The 12172-nt window shown below is 46.0% G+C and overlaps 1 protein-coding gene across 2 annotated transcripts in view; it reads right to left on the reverse strand.

The window, feature by feature from the left end:
- The window catches only part of ZDHHC14 (zDHHC palmitoyltransferase 14), a 245053-nt gene that overhangs the window by 56075 nt on the left and 176806 nt on the right, over positions 1 to 12172 (reverse strand). For both annotated transcript variants that reach the window (XM_010965753.3, XM_010965749.3), the window contains exon 3: positions 7420 to 7578. In XM_010965753.3, coding sequence (XP_010964055.2) covers positions 7420 to 7578 — 159 coding nt within the window. The remainder of the gene's footprint in view (positions 1 to 7419; positions 7579 to 12172) is intronic.

The raw sequence follows: 12172 nt of genomic DNA on the forward strand, positions 1-12172 counted from the left end.
CTGAGGTGCGCAGAAACTCTCCAGAGAGGTCAAAGAATGGGAGTGGGTGAAGATGTGATCAATGGCTTGAATCCAAAAGCATTAATTAGATTGTTTGGTACATTTAAAAATTTAGTTATAAGACCTATTGCTTAAACCAGAAAGAAAGGATGAAATTCCATACATTAAGAAAAAAAACTAAAAGGTTAACACAAAGGGGCTGGAAGCCTTCAGGAGCAGAAAAACACAGCCCCACAGAAAGCTGACGGCAGCCCCCACATGAACAGTGAAGATTAAACAGCTTCCAATAATCTCAGCAGTTTGAACTTTTTGACTTTTCAAAAATCCCTGCTGGGCTAAATGCCTCGCTCTTCCCTGCAAGTCTCTGAGCCTCTGTTCTATGTTCTGTCTGCTGAGATGTCTAAATTCTGGGCGTCCTGCTCTTCTGCAATCCAGTAACTCCTACTTACACTGTCAGACTTGGTACAGGGACAAACTGCGCAGTGAAACCTGGGCTCTCAAAGACCCTTACCCACAGCTGCACTTAGTGTGTTGTTGTGTTTACTTACACTGCTTTGCCTTCCCCTGCAGACTACAAGACCCAGACCCAGACACCTTAGCAGAACTGTGTATCTAATGATCGCTTTGGGGATTTGGAAAGTATAGAAATGGACACTGAAGAAATCCCTCACACGTGTGCATGTATACCCATGTGCCTGTGCCTCGGCCCTTGGGTCGCTTTCTGTCACTGGTCTGTGGGTTGGTAATATGCTTCGGACTTCATAATATCTAATAATGCATGTCTACCTGCACCGTTTCGTGTTCCAAAACGGTTTTGGTAACTGAACTGCACATTTTTTATCTAGTCCTCTGCCTCCAACTGCATTACACTATAAGTAAGTTTGTGGGGGAGAATGTCTCATTTGAATCTGTTTTCTCTCTTTCAGTCTTACCAGAAGAGTATCTTTTTGTTATTCATTTGCCAAAGAACTAGATCTGGTATCATATTTATTTTTCTGTTTTCTAGGTTATTAATTGTTTTCTTCCTGTTTTTCTTGAGTTTATTTTGCTATTCTTTTTCTGTCTTCTTGAGATGGCTGCTGTGTTCGTTTATTTGCTTCTAAATTCGGGGGGGGGGGTTGTACTAGACTTTTAAAAACTGTTAATTTCATTGGCCATCCACCATCTAAGTAAACTTCCTGTTTGTGGAGGATCTCAAAATAGGTGGGAAGTAGGCCCCACCCTGCCACCCCCATTATAGAAGCTAAGAGTGGGGCAGCTACCTCTCCTGCCTCGCTGGCTGCCTGGGTGTGGAGACCAAACCAGACCTCTGAGCCCAGAGCCCATGGTCCTTGCAGACAGACAGAGTCACAGTTCTAAGCTATGGCAGCCACAGAGTTAGAACTCAGTGGCGGTACCATAAACATCTTTCTTGTGGTGCCTGCACCTCTTGCGATATCCTACTGCAGGAGTGACTGACTGTGCTCAGCCACCCACCTGCCCCAGCTTCTCCTGGTCTGTGAGTCTGGGTCTCCAGCTTTCTCCTTCATTTCTACCAGCTACCTGAGAGCTTCCAAATAACTCCTTTTCTGCTGAGATTAACTATTTTGTGTGCTTAAAATTTAGAATTCTGACTAGTAGTTTAAAAAAAATTTTTTTTTAATTGAAGTATAGTCAGTTACAATGTGTCAGTTTCTGGTATACAGCACAATGACCCCTGACTAGCAGCATTTTATTTTGCATTGTTCTTATTGTCATTTTCTGACTATTCTACAGTGACAATTTTGAAGTCTCTGTCACCCAAGAATTGATGAAAAGATTTTGTTAAAATATTACAGTTAGGTTAGGCTTGTGTATTTATATTTTTGTGATGGATTTCTAATTTTATTGTTGCATCATTAGATGACACAGTCTGTGCAATATCTGCTTTTAGGAAGTTAGGAAGTTCTGTGCAGCTAGTATGGTTAATTTTGCTAGTGTTCCACAATCAGTTAAAAAAACTAAGTAAACTTTGTAGGAATAAAGTTCAGCATATGTTTGTTAATTATATATTAATATATGTTATAATTATAAAATTAAAATTTTATTTTCTTACTTTTAGTTTGCTTACCTGAGCCAACAAAACCAGAGGTATGTTATTATTTCTCACTAGCATTATGCTTATACCAAATTGTCCTTGTGTTTTCTGACAATTTTTGCTTTCTGTATTTTGATGCAATGTTATTTGATGCATATGTGTTGTGACTGAATTTTTAATTGATTTCTTTACCAATGTAAAATTACTCTTTTTGAGCCAAATAACATGATATATCTAATGCTTTCTGCCTTGAATTCTCTTTGGTCTGTTCTTAATAATGATTCTTGGGGACTGTACTTTATTTTGATGCATCTAGATACTAGTACAGTGCCTGACACATAGGTGCTCATTAAACATCAGTGAAAAGCAAGGATACCGGAAACCGCAGTGGCGGGAGTGGCACACAGTAAATCCCTGGGTTTTTTGGTTCCTGGGGGGATACAAATGCCAGCTTGTTCCACTCCCTTCAAATGACTCGCTTTCCTATGGAAAACTAATACCTTTCTCACTATACCCAAACAGTTAAAAGGAAATCCTAGAGTGCAGGAGGCAGCTGCAATTTTAAATCTCAGATATTCCAGACCTCTTAATATTGATACAACTATGAAGCAGTAACTGGACTCTAATGGGCAGCAGCAGCAGCACACAGCAGACTGCACACAGAAGACAAGACATCCGCAGTCTGAGCTCAGAAACCCACATCACAGAGGAAGCAGCTAGATCGATGGGAAGGAGACACTGTGGGGCAGAAGGAAGAGTGTGTAGTAAACTGCCCAGGAGAGACAGTGCAGGCATTTAAAGATGACGGTTAAGCTCTTCCCAGAACAAGGGTAACTGGACACTGAGTCCCTGCGGAGTTCTTGGTGCCATCTACACCACAACTGACAGAAGGGGACAGAAGAAAATGGGACCAGGCCTGTGTGAGGGAAAAGGCTGGTCCTGCCAAGAGCTCCACAGGGGCTGACACTACTTGAGGGCTTCATGCACCACCTCCTTTGTGCTCACAGCAGGTCCAGATGTGGCATCGCAGACACAGAGAGGCTCCCCTTTGCCCAGACAGGTCAGCAGGTCTGGGATCCAGGTGCTGGCGCCTCCAGCTGCCTCCTGACTGCTCAACGTTAGACACATTCTCGTGCAGCAGGCTTGCAAATGCTTACAATGCCCTATCTCAATGCTGAGCAAACCGAATTTCATTCACAGTGTGTGAATACGTCACTTTCCAGTAAATCCCTTTTTATGATAGGTTTAGGTTGTATGAAAAATACCCAATTCTAGAGTAAGCTGCTGGCTCTTCTGACACTGGACCAGAGGCCCCCAAAGGTAAGACTTCTCTAAAAGTGTCCGCCCTGGTCAAGGAAATGAGGGGACTCCTTTGGGGCTGGAGAGTACGTAGTGGGTTGGAGAAGACCTCACAAGTGCGTGTTTGCTTTCCAGCTCCTTCTGTTCACTCTTTCATTTTCATGATCTGTGGGACCCCAAGGGTCTGAGTGAGCAGAGGTGGCTCCCCGGCCCCAGCTGACAGCTGTTTAAAAATATTCTCAATGTCAAAAATGGCCTGGATGAACAAACAACCCCAAATAGTCCGTTTCAAAAGTTCAGAAGCAATTTGATGGCAACACCGAGAGAGAACAAGAGAGAGACAGAAACAGATGAACAGAAGCAGAGAGGGAGAATATATTCATCCCTGCGGCAGCAGATCATCAAAACCCTCCCAGATTACGGAAAACAAGGGGACTCCGGCTGCTCTGTGAAGGGAATCTCCTTCTCTGCGGTTCCCTGGGAGCACCGAGACAGCACTCCTCCCGCTACACAAAATAACAACACTACCGGCCAGCCCTTTCTAAGCCCTGCACGTCCCTGGGTCTGTACTGGGTGCTTGCCGGTCACTATCTTGCTTCATCCTTAAAGAAACCTGTGGGGCAGTACTAGGATCACCTCACTTTGCAGGTGTGGAAACAACTGGCGGTGGTCAGATAATCTGCCCAAGTTCCAATACTATCCAAGGACAAGACCAGGATTCAGCCCTGGGTCTCTGAATGTCCCAACCACCTGGCTGGGCTAACTGGTCCTATATCAGCAGCAGAGTTTGCTCCCCAAGAAAGCTTTTCCCTCAGTCCTCAACTCAAAGTACAGAGCCCCTGTGACTTTGCTCTCATTTCAGACTTATTTAAAAAAGAAAAATCCTCTTCTGAACTGCCCGGGAAGCTGCATTTTCCCCTCTCCTCTCCCAGTGCAAAGCGACATTTGTGTGCGTACCTAGGAGCTGCCAACCCAAGCCAAACCCCTTCATTACAAGGGAAGGGAAGCCACGTGTGCTAAACCTGGCTTGCAGCACATCGTCGTATTTTCCTCCCCTGGCTGCAAAAAGTAGAATTCTTTCAATATAAATTTCTATCTAAAAATAAAATAGTGGCAAATTCTGCAAATATGCTTCTCAGTTGGAGACATCTGATTTCCACTCTCCTTTCCTGAATGCATAAGGTCCAATTCGTTGCTCAGATAATGGGTCACACCAAAGGCCCAAATGTAGTGTAATGAACTGGGAAGCCAAAGCGACATAGGTTTGAATCACTGTGTGGTTGTTCTGTGAGTGCTGTGAGCAGCTTTATTTTAAATCAACTGTACAGTATTTGTCTCACCTGTCCTCCCTGATGGGGGTTTGCCAACCTCCAGCCCTGGGACCATCAGGTGATGCTTAGAGGCAGCTCTTGGCAACGTGTTCTTTGTCCAGTTTCCTCCTCTTGAGCCCACCCCAATCTTTCCCCCTTCCTCTCCTTTCTATTGCTGTTCTGCATCTTCGCATGATAGGGCAACATCATGTTTGCTTGTGGGGGTTTAGATTACCATGGTGACTTGGATTTATCAGAAAGGTTGCTCAGAACCTATCAGAAGGGCTCCTAACTATTATAGACTGATGGCTCTTATTTTCTCAGCTGGTAGTTTCTATAAAAAAGGGTACTTAAATAATTATACTATATGAGAAGTACACCATTAACTTGATATATAATTTTGGTAAGAGGATTTTATATCTAATTCATCAGAGTTCTTTAAGGAACATGTAAACCTATGGGTGATGGGGGGAACAAATGAAGGAATTATACGAACTTTTTGAAAGTGTTTTACAATATAATCTGAAGAGAATTTTAAACTGCTACAAGATAGGGAGAAAGTTTTATCATGATTAGGAATCTAGGCTACAGACAGAAAACAGAAGATTGAGACCAACTGACACAAATGAATGAATAGAAACAGTCAGGTGTCCAGTAACGGGTGAACATTTTTATAAATGATACAGAAAAGGAGGTGCCCAGTAACCTCTTCAGGTCTGTAGGTAATAAACCCCTTCCTATAAATACTGACTGAAGCAAGTCATTAGCCCTCCAGGAGAAGAAATGCAAAATAACAGAAAATTTTATGTGAGGAAGTATAAATTACATACTATTCCATCACATAATATTCCATCATGTAATAATACCAAAGTCACAACCCAAGAAAGGGTCCTGTGAATCCCTACAGATCATTTCCCTAAAGATATTTAAGCCACTATGCTGCTTTGGCTCAAAAGTGTCCTTAAGGTGGGCATGGGCTGGCCACTGGGGCTGGAGTCACCAGGGAGGGTATTAGAACACAAAAGCTGTCATGTGTCCTTGTAGAAACCCTGCTTGTGTCCTCAGATAGAGGACCAGGTAGAGTCTTGGTCATCACACCTGTAGAGGGCCACAGTGGATCAAGAAATTGGCCAGAGAAAGGCAACTGAAATGTCAAGGGAACAGTAGTAATAACAGAACAGGAGCTAACAATTACAGAGCATCTGCCAAAAGCCAGGCACCGTTCTAAGTGCTTTGGATGCATTAACTCGTTTACACTGTCAAGCATCCCGTGAGGTGCTTCTATTGACATCATTGTAGAGGTGAGAAAACCAAGGCGGAGGGAGATGAGGTAGCCTGTCTGAGTCAAAAAGCTAGTATTTGCACCCAGGCCATTGGGCGCCAGATTCCAGGCTCTTAACTGATTCTTACTACACGGGAAAGACTGAACAAAATCCCATGCTCTTTCACTGGGGAGCCAAGGCTAAAAGTAATCTACCCGAGTTAATAAAACCAAGACAAGGCCTGGTAGGGAAAACATGGACTTTCTACCAAGCTGTAGATTATTAAAGTTAGGATAAAGCACATTTCAGACAAATAAAAGGAAAACTGCTTTGTACAGCAGGAAATACATTCTATAACATTATATTTTTCTCAAGAAGAATTGAGACTGCAAATTCTAATCAGCTCAAAAAGTGCTGCCAATCGATAATGTGTTACTAAGGAAAACCAGGTTTATTCTGAAGTGTTCTATTTTTTTTTAGGTATGAGGTTAACAGGATTTTCATGCCCACTTGCCCAGGAAAATCCTTGGTTACTTCTACTAGAGCAGGCTGTGGGGCTGAAGACATGTGGGTCGTCCCCAGTGGGGCAAAGCCTTGGTCCGTTTCTCACTACCCTTCTTGTAACTTGGGGCTTCAGCTGTCTCCTTGCCAACCGCATCTCGGAGAAGCTCCATCCCAGAAGAGAAGATGGTCTGTGGATGCAGGTAGCAGCTCTTAGTCTCAAGTGACAGGAAGTTTTTGCCAAATAGTTCCAAGGGGATAACACCCATATCAGTTGTAGAAATCCTGTGCAGGGGCGCTGGTGGCCTAACCACAGGGCCGAATCTGACAACTAAGGACCTCTTGCCCCACCGTGTTCCCTCTGCCTGTCTCCTAGTCTGTCCTGGAGAAAACAAGTTGACAGAGAAGGTAGGTCTTGGTGGTCTCTGGGAAGAGTGATGATGCTAACTGCGGGCCTGGAAGTCTCTTGGCCTCTCTGTCTCTTTTCCTCTCCCTGGCCTTCAAATGCCTCCACCTCCCCAGGCAAAATGCCACTCTGAGGAGTTGGGAGACTTGCACAAATCACATCTGGGTATATACAGAGGCAGCTCCTTGGGCAATGAAGGGATCTCGGGGTGAAATGGTTTTATTTCAAGTGCCTGCCCATCTGGCAGCTCCCAGGAACAAAGAACTCCCACTCTGTTGTGCATACCCTGAGGAGGAGAAGGTCTAGGGCACTGTGCTGTCCTAGAGGTGCTGCAGGATGTAAAAAGAAAAACTAAAAAAGGTTTGGTAACGCTAGGCTTGGTGAACGAGATCAGTGGCAGGAGGCAATAGGGTTGAAACGTTAATTATTATTTAGTTGTTTGGTTTTGAAGGATTAAAGAGACATACATGCTGACTTTCTTTAGCACAAGGCCTATTCAGAGGGAATCAGCTACTCCATCAGCTACAGACATTTGAGCACAAGCGTTTTAGAAGTGGAACAGAGGCAATTTCTGCTTCTACTCACCTACGCAGTTATCGCAAAGGCTACAATGAGAGGCACGAGGGGGCCGGAAAATCTTGCAGGTGAAACAATATTTAAGTTTCACAGTCTGGCCATTGATGATGACTTCTTTGGTTCTGGGAGGTGGGCGGTACCCCCCTGAACTGGTGCCGTTTGCGATATCTGTGGAGAAAAGAACAAAAGAGCACAGGCGCTTAACACGGCACTTCAGCTCCGCAGGCTCTCGCACCTGCACCCAGGCGGCCTGGAGTTTGCATTTCCAAGTGCAGGGCCCACACCCGGCCTCGGCGCACCTGTGCCTTTCTGGGAGGCATCTGATCCCAGACACAAATGCTGTAGGTCACAGAGACATCCTTCATGGCTTGGGGCTGGGCGCTTACCACTCCACACAGGTGGGAGTGGCCAAGTGACTGAGCTCTGGCCAATGGGGTGTGAGCCAGTGGGGCCCTCCCCTAAGCCTCCCTGAGCCCCACCCACTCTTCCACGCCCCCCTCCCAAGGCCACCTTGGAGACACAAACTGGGGGCCCTGAATGACTACGCACAGGAGGGTCGCCCCTGTGACCTCCTCCCTGGGCCATACTGTTACGTGTGCGCCAAAATCCCACAGTGTTACACCAGTTAGCATTGCCCTAATTAATACAATGAGTGATAATTACATCAGGAACAATTTCTTTCTCCAATGGTGTACTCCAAATCCGGCTCAAGAATCTCCCCACTTTGCCCACTGGCCTCCTCAAAAATACCAGATACTGGATGGGGGGAAATACAGATTTAAATATGTATTTAAAGAAATCATTAAATGTATATTTAAAAAACAATTTCCATATTTTATGGTCTGAGCATCATCTTTTATTTTCTAGAACCAGTTTTTAAGATGTTGAAGAAAATACAAATACGTATTTTTTTTTTTTTAAGTTTCTTATAACCTGGCTCTCATCCCTGAGTTCACATTAGAATCACCCAGGGAGCTTTTAAAGCTCCCCTGGTGCAGGGACCCTGTCCCAGACCCATTAACTCAGAATCAGTCGCCCAAGGTGATTCAAATATGCGTCAGGGTTGAGAACCCCCTGCTCTACAGGAAGATAAAACATCCCATTTTATTCTCATCTAGACCCTGTCACAGCCAGAAAGAACTGAGAGCAGCTGGCTGTGCAGCAGGAACAGAAGCCCTCGGGTAAATGGAGAGGAGCAACAGCATCTGAGGGGCTCTGGCTGAGGCTCCACCGCGGATAAACAGGGCGGAGCAGCCTTGGCGGCTGGAGGAAATCTTGGGAAGCTTCTTAGTGTTCTCTTAAAACACAGCTGGCAACACCAAAAGTAGCTGTTCGTTTTAATTCGTATACACTTAAAGGGCACACTATCTGACGGCGGCAGCGGCAACATACCTTTGGTAAATTTCCAAAGTGACAGGAATCCGCTCAGCACTCACTCCCCACCCAGCCCCACCACGAATGCAGCCTGAGTGGGAATTGCAGGGAGAGCTTCCAAAACTACTGATACTACTGTCCTGCCCTCGGAGATTCTGATTTCAACTGTGGGGTACAACCTGGCATCAGAGGTTGTAAAAGCTCCCCAGGTGTGGGGATCTGCAGCCCCAAAGCTGAGAAGCATTGTTGCAGGGCCATGTCACAGTGGTCCACGCAGTATCCGCGGCATCTGCAGGCTTGCCAGAGAAGCACGTTCTCTCTGGGTCCTGCCCTGGAACTAGTGAATCAGAATCTGCACTTACCGAGATCCCTCTCCAGGGTTCATGCACTTTAAAGTTTGAGAACCCGGCTCTCGGGTGCCGGTAGACACCGCCCATCCACACATCATATGTGCCTCTTACGCTCACGTTCCTCTTTGCCGTGTACCCAGATACACTCCCGTGTATGACAGAGAGCTACACTCGGAGAACACAGAAACCTAGAGAAACTTCGCTCACCGGCAGGGGCCGGTTCCCAAATCACACACCACGTGGAGAACCTGGTGATTTGGAACAGCCAATAGCACCTGCAGAGCTGCACCCTCAGTCCCCTCACCCCCCTACCCAGGGCTGCTCTCACTCACAAAAGTCACAGCTCACAAGTCATGATTCTGGGGGGTGTCTCCTTTTCCCTCTTCTTCTTTACAAGCCTCTCAGAGGCCTGAAACCCGTCCTGAGCCCTTTAGCCCAAGGCTTTGGTATTTGTGAAAATACCAAGCCCAATGGTAGACAAGCACCCTGAGTCGCTGCCAGCGATCTGCTATTCCCAGAGAATAAAGTTCCACAAGCAGGTTGTGGAAGGAGAGGACAGAGAGTTCAGAACATCCAAGAGGGAGAAGGCGGCATGGTGCAGGGGGACGGAAGAATGAGGAGAGCCCTCCTGCTTCACCTCTTCGCCGCGGACAGTCATTCCACTTAGAATAACTGAACAGCCATGGCACCCTCCCAAGGACTCTGGGTGGCCTTGCCAAGCAGGACACCCTCTCCTGGTATGTCCCCCACTTCCTGGCACCCCAGGTGGCTGCCCTATGAAGTGATGCTGAGTTCAGTAGGCATCTGGAGAGGCAGCGAGCTTCCAAAGCCTGCACACCGGGAAGCGGGAGCAGCCCAACTGGCTCTGTGATAAGGGAACAAAGAGCCCTTCCTGAACTCCCAGCAAGGCTGCGTCCTTCTTGAAGCATCAGGGCAAAAATAACTGGCTTTAAACACATAATAGACAAGGTCAGAGCTCTACTGGTGCCCACCGGATGCCAGTGAGGCCTAAATAAATTATGACTTGGTGCCTCACTAGCCTGATGTCAGCTGTGAAATCTACTGTATCTACTCAGTTCTTGAAAACATGGGAAGGAAAACTAGAAAGTCAAATATAGATTTAAAAATAACAGTAGTCCCATTTTGTGTTACTCTAACCAGGAAAGTTTAAATACTGATTTGTCAAGAAATGTGTTTTGAGAAGCAGGGATGACAAACTTATCTATACCACCACGATTCCCAAAAAAGCCTAGTTGTACGTAGCAATGACTTTAAAACGTGAATATTTACCAAGCCCCCTTAAGACAAACTCAAGTGATCTTAGATTTCTAAAGTCCATTTTTGAAAGATTAAATCTCTGATAAAAAGTGAGCGGAAGGCTGGAATTGAACAGACACAGTAAACTGAAGCTTAGGAATTAATCTAAAACCAAAACCTTTTTGACCAAATATTTAGAGAGCTCTTTACATGAAAGAAACAGAAGAATCAGAGCACCCAGCTACGCCATGAAGGGACTGAAGGACCACAGAACTTAAAAAGAAAAAAAAAAATCAGCCAATATTTATGAATTGTTTCCTATACGCAAAGTGCTGCCCCAGAGGTGTGGAGGACCCACAAATGAGCCAACAGAGATGTCTCATGGGGAGTGGTTCGTGAGGGGCCCCACTGGGCTGTTTGGTGAGCCCTGAGTCCCCCAGCCACCCCGATCTGCTCTCTTCATGGCCATCAGAGCCCCCTTCCCAAGTGCGAGTCTGAAAAAGATGCTCCCAGCCTCTCAAGAGGTGCCCAAGATCTTTCGAGCACCCGGCCTTTCTCTTTCTGCTATGCAATCTTACCCAGCCGGCCTCACTATCCAGCAGAGGGACTAGCACACAGTAGGTCCTCAGGAATGGCCTGCCGAATAGAAGGCCAGCTGTCCTGGCAGGTACGGAGGAATGATGCTGGGAAGCACAGGATGTGTCCCCACTCCTCCATGCCCACCAGTCAGTCACACTGCCCAGTGACCCGTCCCTCCCTGTGAACTCCTCTCACAAGGTCTCTCTGAGGCTGTTGCTCCTCTTTCTGTGTCCACAGCCTTGGCTGGTCCAGAGATCCATCTCACATAGCTAGTCAGTGCCCCCTGGGAGGGGCCGGGCAATACAGGTAGTTGCCTATTTCAGGGTACCCCTAAACTGTTGTTTCTTTCACATAATAAACTCAATAGTTGCTCCAGACCAACAGTTTTGGCATGCTGGCATCCATGGTGGATGTGAATAATGGAGCCTCTAAACCTACGGCTTCCAACAGCCACGTGAGGACAAAAGAAGTGTCTCTTTAACGTTCAGACTGACACCAATGGCAGATCAGGAAATGCTTCTCATCCCTGAGGATGACAAGTGCCCGTGGTCTGCATCCCAGGGCACAGAAGGTGGTTCCCTGTCTAACCTTCAGTTGCTCTGTGGTTTTGGTTTTGGTTTTGGTTGTTGGCAACAGTTGTGCCTCTGCTTCTTAGGACTGCTCTCTGTGGTCTAAAATATAGTTGTGGAAAAAGAAGAATTGAAGTCTGCAATAGCTAATGGGTAAAGAACACTAGAGTTTGGGGAGAGGGAAGCCTCTAACATTTCTGCAAGTTTATACGAGTCAGTATTTTTCAAGGACATTTTTATACACAGGTGTTTCAAAAGAAAACTTAAAGCTTGAAGTGGTCTTCTCCTTGATAAACTCCCTGCCTGCCCACCCCTCCAAATTGCTGGGAGTTGTTGGCACAGAGGCAGAAACTGTCACGGAATCTTCATCTGGTATTAACCTCACAGTCAGCCTACAGGTGAAGAATTAGGAGGGCGGGGGACAGAGGAAGGGGGGCTGTTTAGTGCAATTTCAGGGACACAAAACTGTCTGCTTACTAAGTTTTTCACTCAAAGAGAAGTCCTGGGCTTGCCAGAGGTCTTAAGTAAGTTGTTAATACATGCCAATTTCAAAGCCACTCTCCAAAAAATAAGTCATCTTTTCTCTGGAGGAATAACAGAGTGCTAACATTGTGTCTGCCATCTTATTCAATC

This window comes from Camelus bactrianus, chromosome 8 (genome assembly GCF_048773025.1).
Source record: "Camelus bactrianus isolate YW-2024 breed Bactrian camel chromosome 8, ASM4877302v1, whole genome shotgun sequence".
Classification (NCBI taxonomy): domain Eukaryota; kingdom Metazoa; phylum Chordata; class Mammalia; order Artiodactyla; family Camelidae; genus Camelus; species Camelus bactrianus.